At 51.4% G+C, this 20,559-nt stretch overlaps 1 protein-coding gene across 2 annotated transcripts in view; it reads left to right on the top strand.

Moving 5' to 3' along the window:
* Positions 1-20,559, top strand: part of Cpne5 (copine 5) — a 100,538-nt gene that overhangs the window by 20,687 nt on the left and 59,292 nt on the right. For both annotated transcript variants that reach the window (XM_045157657.1, XM_004649540.2), the window contains exons 4-6: positions 16,721-16,824; positions 18,596-18,635; positions 19,020-19,096. In XM_045157657.1, coding sequence (XP_045013592.1) covers positions 16,721-16,824; positions 18,596-18,635; positions 19,020-19,096 — 221 coding nt within the window. The remainder of the gene's footprint in view (positions 1-16,720; positions 16,825-18,595; positions 18,636-19,019; positions 19,097-20,559) is intronic.

The following is a 20,559-nucleotide window of genomic DNA, read 5'->3' as shown; positions in this document are numbered from 1 at the left end:
AGCTTCCAGACTTTAACACCAGGAATGCATTCCTGTCTTGGTGATTCATTAAGGAAAGCCTGGAAGGGCCTCTTCATGAAGGCACGGCTTGGCAAATCGTTAATTACATTCTGCCATTGAGTCTTGTAGTCCATTTGGTTCGGGATCCTTGATTGTCCAAACTTTCTTGTCACATGCATCCTGCAGGCTAGAGCACAGGGAAAATGCGTAGCTGGAAAGATATTTCACAAAGAACCCAGGCCCAGATGATCCTCTGAAATCTATTGCACGAGCTTCACTAGGGAGACAGCGTGACCCCTGTCTATGCAGCTGCCCCCTGCTTGTATGTTACCTGGTTAGTGCAGCCATAGGCACAGACACCCCTGAACACACAGCTTTCTGTTCCATATCTGTACTTTAAAAAAAAATTTTTTTGGTTTATATTTATTTATTTATTCGAGAACAATGGACAGACAAAGAGAGAAAGAGGCAAAGAGAGAGAGAGAGAGAGAGAATGAGAATGGGCACACCAGGGCCTCCAGCCACTGCAAACGAACTCCAGATGCATGCACTACCTTGTGCATCTGACTTACGTGGGTCCTGGGGAATAGAGCCTCAAACGGGGATCCTTAGGCTTCATAGGCAAGTGCTTAACCACTAAGCCATCTCTCCAACCCCCCACATTTGTACTTTCTTATCACTGATTCATTGCTAAGGAACTTTCTGGTTTTGCCCCCAAATCACATAACCACAGAAACTTGTAACCCACCAGTACTATAAAGAATTCAAGAGCCAGACGTGGTGGTACACACCTTTAATCCAAGCACTTGGGAGGCAGAGGTAGGAGGATCACCTTGAGCTCAAGGCCACCCTCAGACTACATAGCGAATTCCAGGTCAGCCTGAGCTAGAGTGAGACCCTACATCAAAAAAACAAAAGTAAGCAAACAGAATCCAAGGTGCCGGGTGTGGTGGTGCATGCCTTTAATCCCAGCACTCGGGAGGCAGAGGTAGGAGCATCGCCGTGAGTTCAAGGCCACCCTGAGAATACAGAGTGAATTCCAGGTCAGCCTGGGCTAGAGTGAGACCCTACCTCGAAAAACTAAAAAAAAAAAAAAAAAAAAAAAAAAAAAAAAAAAATTTCAAGGTGACGTCAAACTGCCTGCCATACTGTCTATAAAACCCTTGAGCTATCAGCACTCAGGACTCAGGGTTTGGAAGTTATTCCCCTGAGTCCGTGCTGACATAAATAAACTTTCTGATTCCCCACTCTATCTCTGGTGCCATCTCTGTGTGACTCAGTTTCCTGTGACAGCTTCAGCCCTTTGGGGAGGTGGAGTGTGGAGCAAATTCGAGCTGTGTGCTTCAGGTTCCGCATGTGTAAAACAGGGATGGATCCAGCCTGTGGTGAGCAAGGATGCTGGAGGTATCTGTCTCCTTGGACACAGCATCCACGGTCCATCACTGGCCAATGAGCTGCGGCCTTGCTGGCGACTCTGCTCCTCAGTCCATAGCCTTGCAACATAAGGCTAAATGTGCCAGAAACTGGGGAAGAGGAGTATGATGAGCATTTGAATTTTAACCCAAGCCCTGTGGCTCAAAGGTACATGATGTGGAGCAGAGGAGAATGTGGGCTGAAGGAACTTTGAGTGTTCTCTGGCTCCACTTCCTGCTTCTACAGAGCTGGCAGGGCTGGCTTGAGGCTGTGGAGTCAGGATGCTCCAGCCTGGTGCACTGAGAGGATGCACTTGGAATTGCTGAGGTACCCTGGAATTCAGGGAAGCTACGAGGTACAGCAGCAGGGCCCAGGAGCAAAAATGGTGGCAGAGAGCTGGAGAGATAGCTTAATGGCTAGGGCACTTGCCTGCAAAGCCAAAGGACTTAGGTTTGATTCCCCAGGGCCCACGGAAGCCAGATGCACAAGGTGGTGCATGTGTCTGGAGTTCGTCTGCAGTGGCCGGAGGTCCTGGTTCACCCGTTCTCTTCTATTTCTGCTTCTCCCTCCCTTCCTCTCTCTCTCTCTCTCTCTCTCTCTCTCTCTCTCTCTCTCTCTCTCTCTCTCTTTCAAAGACCCAAGTGAGCAGATCCTCCCATGTGTTGTATAGTTGGGGGAGGTAATAAAAGGGTGAGCAGGTATTAGTTAACTTTCTGTCCCTATAACAAAACACCCAAGATAATGAACTTATACATAGAAAAGATTCATTCTGGCTCAATAGTTTTAGAAGTTCTTGTCCATGGTTGATTGGCCCTGTTGCATGGGCCTGTAGTAAGAGTGCGTGACGGAGGGCCCCTCAGATAAGGGTGATCACACTGACAAAAGGTGGTCATAGGCCGGAGAGATGGCTTAGTGGTTAGGGCACTTGTCTACAAAGCCAAAGAACCCAGATTTGATTCTCCAGTACCCACAAAAAGCCAGATGCACAAGGTGGAGCCTGTCTCTGGAATTGGTTTGCAGTGGCTAGAGGCCCTGACATGCTCATTCTCCCTGTCCATCTGCCTCTTTCTCTCTCTGAAAGAAAGCAAGAAAGAAAGAAAGGAAGGAAGGAAGGAAGGAGGAAGGAAGGCAAGAAAGAAAGGAAGGAAGGAAGGAAGGAAGGAGGAAGGAAGGCAAGAAAGGAAGGAAGGAAGGAAGGAAGGAAGGAAGGAAGGAAGGAAGGAAGGGAGGAAGGGAGGAAGGAAGGAAGGAAGAAAAAAAGAAAGAAAGAAAGAAAGAAAGAAAGAAAGAAAGAAAGAAAGAAAGAAAGAAAGCAAGCAAGCAAGCAAGCAAGCAAGCAAGCAGGCAGGCATTTTATAAAGGTGGTCAGGGCTGAGAGATGATTTAGCTATTAAGGTGCTTGCCTGCGAAGCCTAAGAATTCATGTTCGAATGTCCAGGTCCCACATAAGCCAGACACACAGTGACACAAGCATGTAAAGCTGCACATGCACCATAAATGGGTTCACGCATCTGGAGTTCGTTCGCGCGGCTGAAGGCCCTGGTGTGCCCATTCTCTCCTCCTCTCTCTCTCAAAAACAAATAAATAATATATAAATAAGGTGGTCAGGAGCAATGAAGAGACTCTTGAGGTAAGGCAGGAGAGTCTAGGCACAGGAGCCCCCTGGGCCCAGCTCCCAGATGTTTCTGGAGAAGGGAAGACCTGTTTCCTTATCCGGGGTATGCCTGACACTCTGTTTGGCCCATAGCAGAAGGGATCCGGAAAACACCATTTCTTCCCCTGAGTCCTAGGAAGCCAGGTAGCCCTTTCCTGCAACCAGGAGCCGCTCTGCCACTGTCCCCGTGGCTGCGCTGATCTGCTCTCCTTACCGGAACCTTGGCTCTGAGCAGATCCTCTTGTGACCACAGGAGTCAAGGGAGGAGGCCACAGCTCTCGAGCCTGCCCAATGACGGTCCATCCCTGGAAGTAGGAAGCTGTGCTCCTGGCCGCTGTCTGCTGGTTTTCGGCTGATTTTAACCATTTGAATTATTATTATTATCTTTTTTTTTTAGAGATGGTCAGAGCCAGGCATGACAGTGTACATCTTTTTGTTTTCCTTTCTTTCTTTTTGTTTTTTAAATAGGCTGTGGTGGCTCATACCTTTATTATTTTTTGTTTTATTTTATTTTATTTATTTGAGAGAGAGAGAGGCAGATATAGAGGAAGAATGGGCACACCAGGGCCTTCAGTCACTGCAAAGGAACTCCAGATGCATGTACCACCTTGTGCATCTGGCTTAACGTGGGTCCTGGGCAATCGAACCTGGGTCTTTAGCTTTGCAGACAAGTGCCTTAACTGCTAAGCCATTTCTCCAGCCCCTATTTGGGTCATTTTTATGCCTTCTGAGAAAACCTCATCTTCCCAACACCTAAATCTGTCACTGCATTTTATGAAAATTGACTCTACGTTGTCATTTTAGCCCAGGAAATCAAGCCCTATTTGCATCAAACCCTGTCAGGGCCTGCCTGCTGCCTGTCCTCAGGAAGGCGGGGGGGGGGGGGGGGGGGGGGGGGGCGGGGCGCCTGAAGGGAGGGGGTCTCAGAGCTCCTGTTGCTGGGTGGAGGGACATTCTGAGGGGCCCCTCTTGGTCTCCATTTGAAAGATGTGTGGGGGAGGGTCTTTTTCTTATCAGGTGGCTATCCTGGCTGAGGCCTCTTAGAAAGGAAGGGGGTGGTGTGTTAATTGCTTTTCCTGTTGCTATGACAAAATACCCGACAAAACCAACTTAAGGGAGGAACAGTTTCTCTTGGCTCACAGTCAGAGGGGGCACAGTCCATCAGGGCAGGGAGGGTGTGGCGACAGGAGTGTGAAGCAGCTGGTCACATCCAGTCCACAGTCAGGAAGCAGAGAGAAATGACCACTGATGCTCAGCTTGCTTTCTTCTTTTCATGAGACTGATGCGTTGCCTACTGCGCTAAGAGGGTGACTACTTTCTTCTTAAAAAAAAAAAAATTATTTATTAAGCCAGGCACTGTGGTGCACGCCTTTAATCCTAGCAATTGGGAGGCAGAAGTGGAGAATCACTATGAGTTCAAGGCCACCCTTGAGAGCACATAGTGAATTCCAGGTCAGCCTGGACTAGAGTGAGACCTTACCTCAACAACCAAAACAAAACAAAACAAAACAAAAAGAATATACATATATGGAGAAAGAGAGAGAGAGAGATCAGAGGACAACTGTGAGGTGTCTGTGCTCCATCTTCCTTGAGTCAGGGTCTCCAGCTACAGCAAATGAACTGCCAGGATTCAAATGAAGAGCAGGTGAGCTGCTCTGAGAACGTTGGGCTCCCCTGGCTCTGCTTCCCATTGTTTTGGGGCTTTGGGATCACAGATGCATGCACTGCTTTGAATCTGGCCTTTATGTGGCTGCTGGGGCTGTCACAGTTTGTAAACAGGCATCATGACCCCACTCCCGCTTTCTCCTTTCCATAAAGTCTGGGACCTCAGCCCTTAGGATAGTGTGGACCACGGTTAGGGTCAATCTTCCCACCCTATTCTTTGAGACAGGGTCTTTATTTTTACTTATTTGAGAGAGGGAGAGAGAAAGAAGTACAGAATGAGAGAGAGAGAGAGAGAGTGTGTGAATGGGTGCGCCAGGGCCTTCGGCCACTGCAAATGAACTCCAGATGCATGCACCACCTGTGCATCTGGCTTCATGTGGGTCCTGGGGAATTGAACCTGGGTCATTTGGCTTTGCAGGCAAGTGTGCTTACTGCTAAGGCATATTCTCCAGCCCGAGACAGGGTATTAAAAAAAAAAAAACTTTTATAAAAAATATTTTATTTAGGGGGCTGAAGAGATGGCTTTTGTTTGCAGAAAGGAATTCTCCTTCCCAGTAGCCTTGAGGTTTTAGCCAGGTCCCTTGGTGACTGGTGAGCCCTGGCCACAGCTGAGCTGTTGAGAATGTAGACTCCAAAGTCAAGTCCAAAAGCAAATGCTACCTGCCCAGCAGGGAGAACCTTGGGCAGGTCCTTGGGTCACATGCTGCCATGAATATCAAATGAGTTCATTCCTTTCTTTAAAGCTTTTAAAAAATATTTTATTTACTTATTAATCTATTTGTGAGAGTGAGAGAAAAGAGGCAGATAGAGAGAATGAGCACACTAGGGCCTCTAGCGTAAGCGTCTGGCTTACGTGGGATCTGGAGAGTAGAACATGGGTCCTTAGGCTTCACAGGCAGGCGCCTTATCCACTAAGCCGTCTCTCTCCAGCCCATGAGTTCAGTCTTGGAAGGTGCCTGGCGCCCAGTCCCAGCCAGTAATGGCTGTGCTAGGGGAAGCCCCAGGGAGAAACTGGTGCTTCCCCCAGAGGGACGGCCAGCCAGCGGAGGGCCTCTCTGCTCACCTCGTGATGCCATGTAATGCCAGCTAGAGATATTTGAGGTGAACTGGAGGCCTAGTGGCCCTGGGATGCTTCCAACTAGGCCTGGCTGCCTTTGGGGTGGGGTTTGCCAGCCGGGTCCCCACAGCATGACAGGATGAGGCTAGGGAAGGCATGGGGGTGGGGGGACCGGCTTACTGGCCATCCTGGCTGCCAAGCCCATTGGCAAAAGGGCTGTTCCCCCAGGAGCTGGGGCCATTTAACAGATTATCTGGAACAATGGCTAATTAGGAGCTAAACCTTTTTTTTATTATTATTATTCTTGGCTGGAAGTCTTTCATTATAAGCTATATAGAATTTCGCTGGCAACTCTGACTTCCTGGGCTCCGCAGAGAAGACACCTTCTGTGCCATGGCCCCCGCGGGCAGCCTGGATTTCCTTAGTCAGGTCCCAGCGCACGGGCGAGCGGCTCGCTCTGGGAACCAGGACGGGCCTCTCTCTCCGTGGGCCGGGCCTGCTTCCCAGAACCGGGAGGGGCCGCTGGAATTCGGGACCCCCCCCCCCGGAGAGAGGACGCCAGGCTCTCCAGGCCTCAGCTTCTCGGGGGCGCCCGCTGCGCTGCTCATCCCCGCGTCTCCAGCCGCAGGTCTCCCTGCGCGCCCGGCGCGCCCCAGCCCCGCCACGGCCACCTCTCTCTGTAATCGCGAGGGCCCGGGGCATGGAGAACCCCCAGTTTAGAAGCCATCAGAAACGTGTGGCAACCTCAGGGCAGCTAGCTAGAAGGACGTCTTGGAAGACGGAACCCAGTGTGTCGGCCTGAGCCTCCTGGCCTGGCCAACCCAGCCACCCAGGGAGGGCAGCTGGGAGACCGCCGGGAAGCTCCATCCAGCTGCAGTGGTACAAGGCACCGGGCTGCCCACATCAGGCTCAGCCTGGCACGGAGCCACACCCACTGGTTACTGAGTCAGGGGCGACTCCGTGTCCTTGTCTCTCTGGGAGCCCTGGCCCTCCTCCTGCAGTGAAAGGGGGTGACGGCCTTCTCCAGGGGGTTGGTGGAGGGATTAGATGACGTCACGTCTGTGGAGAAGTTAGAAAAGAAGTCGCGATGCCATGTTAAAGGGGCAGCGTTTGCCGGAAGAATGCAAGCTGAGTGAGGGGGCGCTTTGGGGAAAAGTGGGGCGCTGCTCAGGCTGGGGGCTGGCCCACCTGTGCACCTGTCTTGACCCATTTCCTTTAAAAAGAACGTTATTGACAACCTCCATACATATACACAATATACCATGATCATAATCCCCTCCTACCACCCTGCCTTATCTCCCCTCGACTAAATCCCTTCTTTCCAACTAGTATTCCTTCTATTTTGAAGTCATCGTTTCTCCCCCCTGTGAGGGCATGAATGAAATGGCCACTTTGTGTCTGGAAGATTCCTTTGGCTCTTACGTTCTTCTTCTTTTTCTTTAAATGTGTTATCTTTATTTATTCAGTTGAGAGAGATGGGGGAGGGAGAGGATGGAGCATGCCAGGGCCTCCAGCTACTGGAAATAAATTCCACATATGTGTGCCCCCTTGTGCATCTGGCTTACATGGGTCCTGGGGAATTGAACCTGGGTCCTTTGGTTTTGCAGGCAAGCGCCTTAACTGCTAAGCCATCCCTCCAGCCCGGCTCTTACATTCTTTCCGCCGTCTCTTCTGCAGTGGTCCCTGAGCCTTGAAGGATGTTATAGAGATGTCTCACTTAGTGCTTAATACTCCACTGTCACTTCTTCTTTGGATGCCTTTTGAGTCTCCCCAGTGGTCACAGCCATCTGAAAAGGGAAGCTTCTCTAGCATTAAGATATGGGCAGAAACACAAGTATTTAGAGGGCAGTTTGGTGGGCATAATATATCCACTTAGCCAGAAAACAGTAATAGTTTCATAAACAGGGCTTATTACCTCTCCAACCACAGGCATTTGATTGTTTTTAGTTCCAGTCATGAATTACCCCCATGGAGTGGACTCCAAATCCAATCAGAGCAGTTGATTTTCCACTGCACCACTTGGTACATTAGCCTGGCTGTCCAGCTGTAAGGCTTGCAGGGTCCACTGCTGGATCAGACTGTTGACGACTTTTCTCCCCTAACAGCCTGCATAGATCTTTCCAGCATCCTGACAGCTAGTCAACAGGGAGGAGGCTTCCCGCTCAGCTCCAGCTTGATTTGTTCGTGTCCTGCAGCCCAGGGACGCGGTCTGACCCATTTTCTAGTTCGCTGTGTAGCCTTGGTCAGATCCCGGGAGCCCCCTTTCCCTGTACTGCTTTTCTCATTTGTCAATTTAGAGGATTTAGAGGGAAGTCTTTAGGCCCTAGTCAACCTGTCAATCAACATTTAAAATTTTTTAAATTTTTATTTATTTAGTTGAGACAGAGAGAGGAAGAGGCAGAAAGAGAGAGAATGGGTGTGGCATGACCTCTAGCCATTGCAGACAAACTCCAGACCAAATAGGTAGGTTATGAGGAGGAAGAGTCGAGAAATCTGGATGCAATAGACAGTTGCCCTTGGGCTTCGGTGCGTATTTCTTAGCTGGCTGGCAGCTTGTGTGAGCAGGAGTCAGCCACTGGAGTATGTTCTCCTGCCGGCCCGTCTCCCAGCAGAGCAGACGTGCCTGATGCCTTTTTCTCTTCTTCTTTTTTTTTTTGAGGTAGGGTCTCACTCTAGCCCACCCAGGCTGACTCACCCTGGAACTCACTCTGTGGTCCCAGGCTGGCCTTGAACTCATAGCAGTCCTCCTACCTCTGCTTCCCCAGTGCTGAGATTAAAGGAGTGCACCACCACACCCCGCCATCTGCTGCCTTTCTGATAATGGAAGCTCGGGGCACTGGGGAGCTAGGCATGGCAGGAAGCCCATAAAGTGGGTAGGGCCTGGATCTTCATGGAACGGTGGTTTAGAGGAGCAGAGAGCTCTGCCCTGTGTTGTAAAGCTGGGCCTGTCAGGGGAGCCCGGCGCAGGGGAGCCCTTTAGATGGAGATAGAAGCTTCTGGGGCATGAAAGATGAGCAGGGCAGAGGAGGAGTGGAGTGGTTAGAAGTGGGAGCATCTTGGGGACAAGACCGAGTTCAGAAGCTCAGAAAGAATGGACACGATAGGCCCTCCAGCCACTGCAAACAAACTCCAAATAGCACGCGCCACCCTGTGCATCTGCCTTGTGTGGTTACTGGGGAATTGAACCCAGGTCCTTAGGCTTCACAGGCAAATGCCTTAACCACTGACCCATCTCTCCAGCCCTCGGCACACTTCTACACAAAGTCACCAAAACCTCCGCAGTGTAGGTATGAGGTGCTATTCCCATTTTTACAAGAGGAAAACAAGGCACAGAGAGCTGAAGGGACTTGGCCAAATTCTCATAGCTAGAATGTGACCTCACCGGAAATCTGGCTGCACGCTCCAAACTACTTCACTTTTTTTTTTTAAATTTATTTATTTGAGAGCGACAGACACAGAGAGAAAGACAGGTAGAGGGAGAGAGAGAGAAGGGCGCGCCAGGGCTTCCAGCCTCTGCAAACGAACTCCAGACACGTGCGCCCCCTTGTGCATCTGGCTAACATGGGACCTGGGGAACCGAACCTTGAACCGGGGTCCTTAGGCTTCACAGGCAAGCGCTTAACCGCTACGCCATCTCTCCAGCCCCTACTTCACTTTTAAAAAATTTTTTATTTATTTACTTAATACAGACAGAACAAGGCAGACAGAGACAGAGAAAATGAGAGAGAAAGAGCATGGACACTCCAGTGCCACATGGGGACTGGGGAATCAAACCCAGGCCGTCAGCCTTGTATGCAAGTGCCTTTAACTGCTGAGCCATCTCTCAAACCCTTATGTATTTTTTTTCAAGGTAGAGTCTTATAGTTTTGTTTAAGGTAGGATCTCACTCTAGTCCAGGCTGACCTGGAACTCACTATGTAGTCCCAGGCTGGTCTCAAACTCATAGCGAGCCTCCTACCTCTGCTTCCTTAGTGCTGGAATTAAAGGCGTGCCCCACCACACTAGGCCTACTTTTTACTTTACTATGGATGTGGGCAGCCCAAAGATCTGCTTCCCAGCCATAACTGGTGGTTTTTGGAGCTTTGGAAGACAAGCTTCTGTTTGAGACACCGATCAAAACTATGGTTCCCCTTGACATAAAACCCAGGTGTAGCCAGGCATAGTGGTGCACACCTTTAATCCCAGCACTCAGGAGGCAGAGGTAGGAGGATCGCCATGAGTTTGAGGCCACCCTGAGACTACAGAGTGAGTTCCAGGTCAGCCTGCCTAGAGTGAGACCCTACCTCGAAGAAACTGAAAAAAAAAAAACAACAAAAAACCCAGGTGTAGCTGGGCGCGGTGGTGCACGCCTTTAATCCCAGCACTCAGGAGGCAGAAGTAGGAAGATTGCTGTTAGTTCAAGGCCACCCTGAGACTACAGAGTGAATTCCAGGTCAGCGGGGACTAGAGTGAGACAAAAAACAACAACAAAAGAAAAGGAAGGAAGGAAGGAAGGAAGGGAGGGAGGGAGGGAGGGAGGGAGGGAGGGAGGGAGGGAGGGAGGGAGAGAGAGAGAGAGAGAGAGAGAGAGAGAAAGAAAGAAAGAAAGAAAGAAAGAAAGAAAGAAAGAAAGAAAGAAAGAAAGAAAGAAAGGAAGGAAGGAAGGAAGGAAGAAAACCAAGTGTGTGTCCACAACGCATGCCTCCAGCTTCAGGGTGATGAGCCTCTTCTGTCCCCCATGCCAGGCTGGTCATTGCCTTTCCCCAGCTGGCCTTTGCTCAGCACCCATGTGGACATGCTGGACAGGCCACTCTTCCCCAAGTAAAGGACGCTGTGGTCCCTTAAGCGTGCCCCGAGGTGGCAGCAATGGTGAGCCCCTCTCCCTTGGCTTACATTCAAGTGAGTTGGGATGGGGCATGTGTGTGGTGGGGTCCCGGCTGGGAAGACTTCACCTCTGATGTCAGCTGGGCTGAGCTTCACGGGTGTCTTTTAAAGACATGGGTGCGATTGAAGATGGCAACCAGGTGGGGGTGGAAGTGGAGGGGTGTCTGCCTCGGAGGTGTTTGTCCTGGAAGGGAGCGGCTGAGGTTTGTGGCACTGAGCAGGAAAGCCCTGGGGTCCTCTCCCAACACCCTCCCAGCCCGCAAGCCCAGCGGGCACCCACAGGGTAAAGAATTAGACGAAGTGTCACGTGGGGCGGCGGGAGTGCCCGCAGCCTCTCTCTCAGGCAGACCCTGTGGGTCTCGCGGCAGAAGTCAGCAGGAGTCTGCCCTATCCTGTCTTAAACACCCTTGAGTGTGGCTGGCCCCCTGCCCCCCCATAAATGCAATTCTTACGTATGGCAGTGCCCCCCCCACCCAGGAACTACCTAATCGGGTCCCTGAAGACAGTTCAAGGATTGCCTCTCTTCAGATGCTCTCCCTGGAACTGATCATGGTTAATGTCGCGTAATTGATATTCCTGGGGATTAGTCGCCCTGGAGCTTCAGGAGTCCTTGGGAGTGGCTTCCGTGGCACAGCCCAGGTGTCTCTGCTGGGCTTTGTTGCAGGGGGGGGATAGTGAGCCTCGTGGGGGGCAAACACTCTTTTCCAGGCTCCTTTTCTTTTGTGCCCGAAGTCCTTCAGCCTTGTAGGAGGCCATCCAAGTCCTCCTGGCTGCAAGGTCCCCCTCACAAGTGCACACACCCGTGCGCACACGTGCATGTACACACACACACAGGCAGGCACACGCATGCAGACAGCCACCTGCCTGGACAGTCACAGAGGTGCCACCTCTGTGCCAGCTTCCCTCGTCCTTCATTCACAGCGACCCGCTGTTCTTGCCTGGGGTTTGGCAGCCCTTGCCCCTCACTGAGTCCCCCATCCTCTGAGCTCAGACAGCGGGCCCGGCAGTGGTTCGGAATGGACTAGAATATGCTGTGGGGAGCTGGCAGAGGGATCAGGCTAGCCGGGCTGCAGATTCCAAACGGTGAGGGCGTGTCCTCTTTGCCCTCTCCCCATGGTGGTCAGAGTTCAGGCTGTGCACTAATGAGTCATGTTCCCAAGGCCCCTGGGACTTGAGAACTCTGTGATTTTATGGAAAACCAACTACAGCATCCAAATTGAACTCCTTCTCCCTTGCCATCAGTTTCCTTGCATTCCTGCTGTTGTTAGTAGGGGTCTAAATTGGGCCTGACAGGGGCCCAGTGGCTTCTCCTTTTCTTTTCTTCTTTTTTTTTTTGTTGGTTTATTTTGCTTTAATCTGAGTTTTAACGTTCCCTCACTGCTCCACAGTTATTAGTTGAAGTAATGAAGGCCATAAAACATACCAGTAAGTCCCTAAGATTGTTTATTTCTCAAAGTGTTTTTGCTGTGCATATGTTAATTGCATCTGCATCCTAATAATCCACCAAGCCCCAGGCCGGCTCCCCCTGCTCCTGGAAGCGTTCTAGGTTGAAGGGGTCTTGGAGCACCCCTTCTATCCTGTTTCCAGGGGAACTCCACCGCTTCCTGCGGCAGACTGTGATCTCTAGGGAATTCCGTTTCGAAGCTCCAACGGCCATTTTCAGAGTCATGCTGTCATCCTCCCTAATGGGGGCTTTCAGTGGAATCTGGGCCAGGCTGGGGGGAGGCCCGCAGAAGAAGGGGGGTGTCATGGCCTGTTCCAAGGCTGCTTTCCACCCACCAGACGTATTAGAGGAGTCGGGAAGGGCCCTGGGAGGAGAGAGGGCTGAAATTCTCTGAAACCCCAGTGTTTACCTGCAAGGTTCTGCGAGGAAGCCATTAAGAGAAATGTTCCTTTTGTTAGCAGAGAGGAGGTTTGGGGAAGTAGAAAGAGCGGAAGAGGATGCAGGGACTCCTGTGCAATAGAGGGAAGCTTTGTAAGGTCCTTAATGGAATTTAGGGGGCGAGACAGGAACCCCGCGTTAGTCAACCTGAAGCCTTCCCCACAGCTCGCACGCAGCAGGCTGTCCACACGTGCTTGGGCAGTGAACCTTGTCTTTTGATTTTTCACCGCTGTCTGACGGCTCCCCGCGGTTGGACGAAGTTAAGCACTCCATAGGCTTTGGAGTGTCTCGCTGTGTGGCAGTGAGCAACTTATTGCACCTCGCGGATTGCTTTCAGCATTTGTAAAGTGGGTAATAACCCTCAGAATTAAAAAAAAAAAAAAAAAAAAAAAGGAAAAGAATTCAGGGCTGGAGAGATGGCTTAGCGGTTAAGTGTTTGCCTGTGAAGCCTAAGGTCCCCAGTTCGAGGCTCGATTCCCCAGGATCCATGTTAGCCAGATGCACAAGGGAGCGCACGTGTCTGGAGTTCTTTGCAGTGGCTGGAGGCCCTGGTGTGCCCATTCTCTCTTTCTCTCTCTCTCTGCCTCTTTCTCTCTCTCAAATAAATAAATAAAGATGATAAACCAAAAAAAAAAAATCAATGAGATAACAATCCGCTTTATCTAGTAAGCATTCAGCAGAGACTCAGTAAGCGTCCGTTCTCTTCCTTACTCCTGCACACTCACTCCAGTAGCTCAGCCCCGCCTGCTCATGACATTCGCCTACAGAGCTCTGAGGACATGCAGTTGCTCTGGCCCCACACTTCGCTTTAACTGGTCTGTGGATGAGTGTGGGTATTTTTTTAAAAGCACCTGTCGGGGCTGGAGAGATGGCTCAGCGCTTAAGGCATTTGCCTGCAAAGCCTAATGACCTGAGTTTGAGTCCCCAGTAGTGATGTAAAGCCAGATGCATAAGGTGGCTCATGCATCTGGAGTTTATTTCCAGTGGCTAAAGACCCTGGTGTGCTCATTCTCTCTCTCTCTCTCTCTCTCTCTCTCTCTCTCTCTCTCTCTCTGCTGGGCATGGTGGTACACACATTTAATTCCAGCACTTAGGAGGATTGCTGTCAGTTCGAGGTCACCTGAGACTACATAGTGAATTCCAGGTCAGCCTGGGCTAGAGTGAGACCCTTACCTTAAAAACAAACAAACAAACAAACAAAAAACTATAAGAATTTTTTTCTTTTTCTTTTCTTTTGTTTGTTTGTTTTTTTGAGGTAGGGTCTCACTCTAGCCCAGGCTGACCTGGAATTCACTATGGAGCCTCAGGGTGGCCTCGAACTCACGGTGATCCTCCTACCTCTGCCTCCCAAGTGCTGGGAGTAAAGGTGTGCACCGCCATGCCCGGCTCCTTTCGTATTTCTTTAATCATTATTTCCACACAGTACTGTAGCTTTTTGTTCATGAGTCACCCCATGTGTAACAGAGCATTCTTCAGGCACAATGTTCCTTGTTCCATTTATTTATTAGTTTGTTTATTTTGAGGCAAGCCCAACAGACTGGCCTTTTTTTTTTTTTTTTTTTTTTAATTTGAGAGAGAAAGAGAATTGGCACGCCAGGGTCTCCAGCCACCGCAATTGAACTCCAGATGCACGCGCCCCCTTGCGCACATGTGCCGCCTTGTGCATGCATCACTTTGTGCCTCTGGCTCACCTGGGACCCGGAGAGTCAAACGTGGGACCTTAGGCTTCGCAGGCAAGCGCCTTGACCGCCAAGCCCGCTCTCCAGCCCTTGTTCCATTTATTGATAAAGTTGAGCTCAGTACCGGGCACACCGCCTAGCTTACACAATAAGCGCTCAGCTGTTGAACAGGGCCGGGAGGTGGCTCTGTGGTCCAGGGCTTGCCTAGCTCAGGCAAGCTTCCGGGCTGGTGACCAGCGCTGCCGGGACAGTCATCCTAGTGAGGAATAACTGAATGACTCTAGAGAGGAGAGGTGGCTGCTGACCGTCTTCTGCCAAGGAAGCTGGTCCTGAAGGGCCCCAAGCAGTCACATGGGAGGCTCAAACTCATCCATCCACTTCCCCAGTCAACCACCGCAGGGAGCCTATGAGCAAGCACAGGTGCTGACGGTGTGTGCCTAGGTGACACACCCCGGGCCTGGTGTGTGCCGTGAGGTCAGCTAGTCTGAGCTGTGTGGCCCTTGACAAGTTAGTTACTTGACTTTTCTGGGCTTTTCAGCTCTTGTCGCAGTCAGCTTCACGACACTGGGATGAGCCCTCAAGTCAGGCACCGTTATGGGAGGAAGGGATTTATTTGAAGCTCACAGATCCAGGGGAAGTTCCATAATGGCCGAAGAAGCTGCCCCCCCTTTCACAGGTCCACACAGAAATGCCACCACCAGCTGGGCGTGGGGGCGCACGCCTTTAATCCCAGCAGTCGGGAGGCAGAGGTAGGAGGATCGCCGTGAGTTCGAGGCCACCCTGAGAATACAGAGTGAATTCCAGGTCAGCCTGGGATAGAGCGAGACCCTACCTCGAAAAACCAAAAAATATATATATATATTAAAAATAAAAGAAAGAAAAATGAATAAAAGAAATGCCACCCCCAGCACCATGAGCAAATATACTCCAGGAACCCCAGGCAGAGCTCCAGCACTCTGCACACCTTTAGGCTGGAATTCAAGATGCACCCCTCAAACACACCTTAGGGTTGGACACTAGGATCCACCCACAGTGACCCTAAGAAAAGCCAGGCGTGGCGGCGCTCAGGAGGCAGAGGTAGGAGGATCGCTGAGAGTTCGAGGCCAGCCTGAGAATACATAGTGAATTTCAGGACAGCTTGGGCTAGAGCAAGACCCTACCTTGAAAAATCAAAATAAGAGAGTGTATGTGCGTTGCAAGGTCCAGCCCACACTCCAGGTAGGAATTACACAGAGATAGTCTTCCAGGAGGCCACCTCCCACCACTGAGTCTTTGCCCTCATGACTGCAATTAAGTACACCCCTAAACCTGACATGCTGATGCATACCTAGAATCCTAGCACTTGAGATTGGAGGCAGGAAGATCAGGGGTTCAAGGCTAGCCTCAGCTACAAAGAGAATTTGAGAGAACTTGGGCTACGTGAAACTCTGTCTCACACACACACACACACACACACACAAGAAAAGTGGGGGACTCGGAATATGACTCAGTTAGTAAAATGCTTGCTGCACAAACATGCAGACTGGAGTTTAGATCCCCAACACCTACCTTAAAAAGCCTGGCCTGGGGCTGGAGAGATGGCTTAGCGGTTAAGCACTTGCCTGTGAAGCCCTTAAGGACCCCAGTTCGAGGCTTGATTCCCCAGGACCCACATTAGCCAGATGCACAAAGGGGGTGCATGTGTCTGGAGTTCCTTTACAGTGGCTAGAGGCCCTGGTGTGCCCACTCTCTCTCTATCTGCCACTTTCTCTGTCTGTTGCTCTCAAATAAATAAATTAAAAAAATAAAAAAGCCTGGCCTTAGCCGGGAGGTGGAAGTAAGAGGATCATTATGAGTTCAAGGCCAGCCTGGAACTACATAGTGAATTCCGCTAGAGTGAGACCCTACCTCAAAAAAACAAAAAAACTGAGAAACAAAACAATGAAGTGGAGAGCAGTTGAGGAAGATAAGCAAGCTCTGGCCTATTACCATGAGCAATACAACATCCACGCAGGTACACGCATACACACATATGCCCCACACATACAGACACCTGCACACATACAACAAACACACATGCAAAATATATATATATATATATATATACTCTTACCTGTGGAACCCACCAGAGACAACAGAGGTCGTGGGCCTGTGTAAGTTCAATGGTCGTACAGAGAAGTAAAACCCTTGGAGTGTAGGAATCTGGACAGCTTCCTGAAGGAGGTGACATGAGCCATGGGCCTTGAAGGACAAGCCTGGCAGAGAAGGGAGACCAGGCAGAGGGACGGCGTGGGCGGAGGCTGGGTAGGCTCACTCGGGCACCCTCGCCATCCATGGTGAGAGCAGCGTGGGTGAATAAGTTGAGCAGCAGCTTGGTGCCAGAGTTCGGGGCCCGCAGCTGCCGCTGGCTTACAGGAGCTCGTGCCCGGAGCAGGGGGCTGAGGGCAGGACCCAGAGAGGAAGAAGCTAAGGCGCCCGGCGCCCAGGCCCCGCGCCGCCCTTGCCTCACCAGCTGTCCTCTCTTGCAGTTCGGGCGCACGGAGGTCATCGACAACACGCTCAACCCCGACTTTGTACGCAAGTTCATTGTGGATTATTTCTTTGAGGAGAAGCAGAACCTGCGTTTTGACCTGTAAGTGGAAGGTGGGGTGACGCGGGAGCTGGGGGCGCTGTTGGTTGGTCTAGGGATCCCGGGACCTGCGGCAGCTCAGCAGGACTTATCTAGGTGGAGCGGCTGTGATATTCTAGGAGCCAGGGGACAAACGTGACAGTTACCTCAAGCCCATCCCAGCCTTGCCAGCACGGGGAAAGGCGGGGGGGGGGGGTGATTACAAAAGCACCCAACCCCCACGTTGTCTCAATCAAGCCCAGTGGGCACCGGGCAAGGCGCTTGGCTCTGAGGTGCGTTCACAGCACAGAGGAATGGTCTTGGGGCAGCTCTGGCCTTCCCCTCCATGCCTTTTATTTATTATTATTATGATTAACATTTATTTTTATTTATTTACTTGAGAGAGGGAAAAAGGTGGAGTGAGAAAGAGAGAAAGAAAGAGAGAATGGGGGCACCAGGGCTCCCAGCCACTGCAAATGAACTCCAGATGCATTTACTACCTTATGTGGGTCCTAGGAAATTGAACTGAGGTCCTTTGGCTTCTCAGGCAAACACCTTAACTGCTAAGCCATCTCTCCAGCCTATTTATTTTTATTTTTACTTATTTACTAGAGATAGAAAGAGGGAAAGTGAGAATGGGCACGCCAGAGCCTCTGGCCACTGCAGTCGAACACCAGGCACATGTGCCACCATGTGCATCTGGCTTACATGGAATCTGGAGAATCGAACCTGAGTCCTTAGGCTTCATAGGCAAGCACCTTAAGTGCTAAGCCATCTTCCCAGGCTCCCTCCGTGCCTTTTGTTCCCTGGCAACCATGATAGCCTGTGGCCTCTCCCCATGTTGGGGTATGTTGTGGAGTTCCCACAGCCTCCCCTGTGCAGAGGAAACAGGGAAGGTGACCTGTGTCCACCAGGCAGAGAGGGACAGGGCACCGATATGAGGCTTCCATCTTGGTGACCAGGTTGTTTCCAGGAGCCGTGGGGGTGGGGTTGGAAAGGTCTGTGTCCCAGAGGAGAGTGGATAGGTGGGCAGGAAAGGGGCCGGGGCTGGAGGAAACCTGGCAAAGCTGCAATGCAAGGCGCTGATGGACGTGGGAGTAGCATGGGGAGAGGTGGAGGCTGAGGGGCGCGAACAAGAGCCAACCCAGCCAGGCAGGGTGGCACACGCACGTCTTTAGTCCCAGCAGAGGACGGAGGATGGCTGTGCGTTTGCAGCCAGCCTGACACTATAGTAAATTCCAGGTCTGCCTGGGCTGGAGTGAGACCCTATCTCAAAAAACCAAAAGAGCCAACTGGGACAGAGAAGTGGCTGGGGGCTCGTTTGGAGGGGTGACATGGTTGAGATGTTAGGCTGCCGAGGAGCACACTGCGACTGGAGGAAGTGTGCAAGTGAGGCTCCAGCCAGCGGGGACCAGGCCGCCCGGCTTCGAGGGAGATGAACCCCAGCCCGGGGGCCGCTGTAGAGGTGGAGGAGGTCACTGCAAGCAAACACCAAACACTTGCACCACTTTGTGTATTTGGCTCTATGTGGGTATTGCGGAACCAAACCCAGGTCCTTAGACTCTGAGGGAGAGCACCTTAACCTCCGAGCCATCTCCTCAGCCCTAGATCCCATCTTTTACATCTGTTCTCCCCTAGAGACAGATCGGGCACCCCAGCGCTTCTCTGTAGTCCCTGGCAGCCACAGCTCCTTGCAGTGTTCACAGTGCTAGAACATTTGGGAAGAGGGGAACCTTTACTACTTAGGGACCAGGCAATCCTACCTTCCCTCACCATTTCCCTGTGTTCCTTATAGATACGACGTTGACTCCAAGAGCCCCGACTTATCCAAACACGTAAGTTTTGCCGGTGACTGTCCAGAGAGCCCATAATGTTCCTTTTTTTTTTTTTTTTTTTTTGAGATAGGGTCTCACTCTAGCCCAGGCTCTGCTGGAATTCACTACGCAGTCTCAGGGTGGTCTCAAACTCACAGCGATCCTCCTACCTCTGCCTCCTGAGTGCTGGGATTAAAGGCATGTGCCACCACGCCCGGCTCCATTATGTTTCTTAAATGCCACGTTCTGGGTCAGCCCCAGGCTTCGCTGTGACAATGTGTGTCTGAGGCTTCATGGTGTCATTTCAGAGCCTTCACACTTCTGGGCAGGGGCCTGGGGATGGGGGAGATGGGGTGTCTGAACAGAGAAGGTCACGCTGGTCTTTTCTGTCACCTGGATGTACAGGATTTCCTGGGCCAGGCTTTCTGCACCCTTGGAGAGATCGTGGGGTCCTCTGGGAGCCGACTGGAGAAGCCCCTCACGTAAGTGTGGATGGATAAAGGCTGTCTGGGGGGGTCTGTTGGCAGTGACAGGCCAACTTCCGCTCACCCTGTAGAGGGCCTGCCTCATGGGAGGGGCAGGCTAAACACCAGCTACTCTGAGTCGTTAGGAGTTAAGGGGACACTGAGGCCGTCTCCTGACAGGGCCTCTGACCCAGTTACTTTTTTTTAATTTTATTTTATTTTTTTAATTTTTATTTATTTATTTGAGAGCGACAGACACAGAGAGAAAGGCAGATAGAGGGAGAGAGAGAGAATGGGCGCGCCAGGACTTCCAGCCTCTGCAAACGAACTCCAGACGCGTGTGCCCCCTTGTGCATCTGGCTAACGTGGGACCTGGGGAACCGAGCCTCGAACCGGGGTCCTTAGGCTTCACAGGCAAGCGCTTAACCGCTACGCCATCTCTCCAGCCCGACCCAGTTACTTTTTTTTTTTTTTTTTTGGTTTTTCGAGGTAGGGTCTCACTCTGGCCCAGGCTGACCTGGAATTCACTATGGACTCTCAGGGTGACCTTGAACTCACAGCAATCCTCCTACCTCTGCCTCCCAAGTGCTGGGATTAAAGGCGTGCGCCACCACGCCCAGCTCCGACCCAGTTACTTTTGAGAGAACCAGGTGGAGTTTCTAGAACTCCTTAGTCCTGAAAGGCCCAAGGCACCATCTAGTTTATCGCAACCCCACCTCTCTCACTGTGAGGAAGAGACCGAAGACCAGAGTGGAGAAATGGCACTCCAACACGCAGCAAGGGGCAAAGCTGGAATCTGAACCTGGGAACCTGGGATCCTAGTCCAGTAGCCGTGGATCCCTTGCACGATTCAGTTTGTAGGCCAAGCCGAGAGGCGGATGCGCAGAGGCCTTTCCTCCCGCGCTGCTCTGATGGTCTTCGAGACACTAGGGTGGCCCTTAGTGGAAGCTCGGAGGGAAAGCTGCTTCTCCGTGCGGGCTCTGGGCCGAGTGCCCTGGCTTCACACAGTGGAGCGAAAAGAAGCTTCAGACCCATACCAGAGCTGGCCAGGCAGCAGAGGTGACTTTGTCTTGTCCCTATTCCTTAAAAGCTCCAGTCGTAGGGCCCAGGCAAGGACAAGGGAAAGTTGGGATGAGGGTGCCAGGTCACAAAGCAGCGCAGGCAGAAGAGGGGGCTCCGGCTGGGCTAGGCATCAGTCCTCCACCCTCACTTGCTTTTGCCAAATTCTCATAAACTGGACAGTGTCCGCCATTATGGCCCATAGCTACAGATAGAGGAAAAGGTGGAGGAGAAGGAAAAAAAAAAAGGGAGAGGGAAGGAAGGAAGGAAAGATATATGGAGAGACAGATTGGAGTCTGTCCTCCTAGGCCTTCGCTGTGACCCCCGCCCCCAGCAACCATGTGGTAATTAATAGTAAGGCCCCAAGAAAGATCTCTCTGTCACTCCAAATATCTCATCTTTGGGGTCTCAGAAAGTAATAA

Source organism: Jaculus jaculus, chromosome 8 (genome assembly GCF_020740685.1).
Source record: "Jaculus jaculus isolate mJacJac1 chromosome 8, mJacJac1.mat.Y.cur, whole genome shotgun sequence".
Lineage (NCBI taxonomy): Eukaryota > Metazoa > Chordata > Mammalia > Rodentia > Dipodidae > Jaculus > Jaculus jaculus.
The sequence above is the reverse complement of the archived record's forward strand: the minus strand, read 5'-3'. Positions and strand labels throughout refer to the sequence as shown.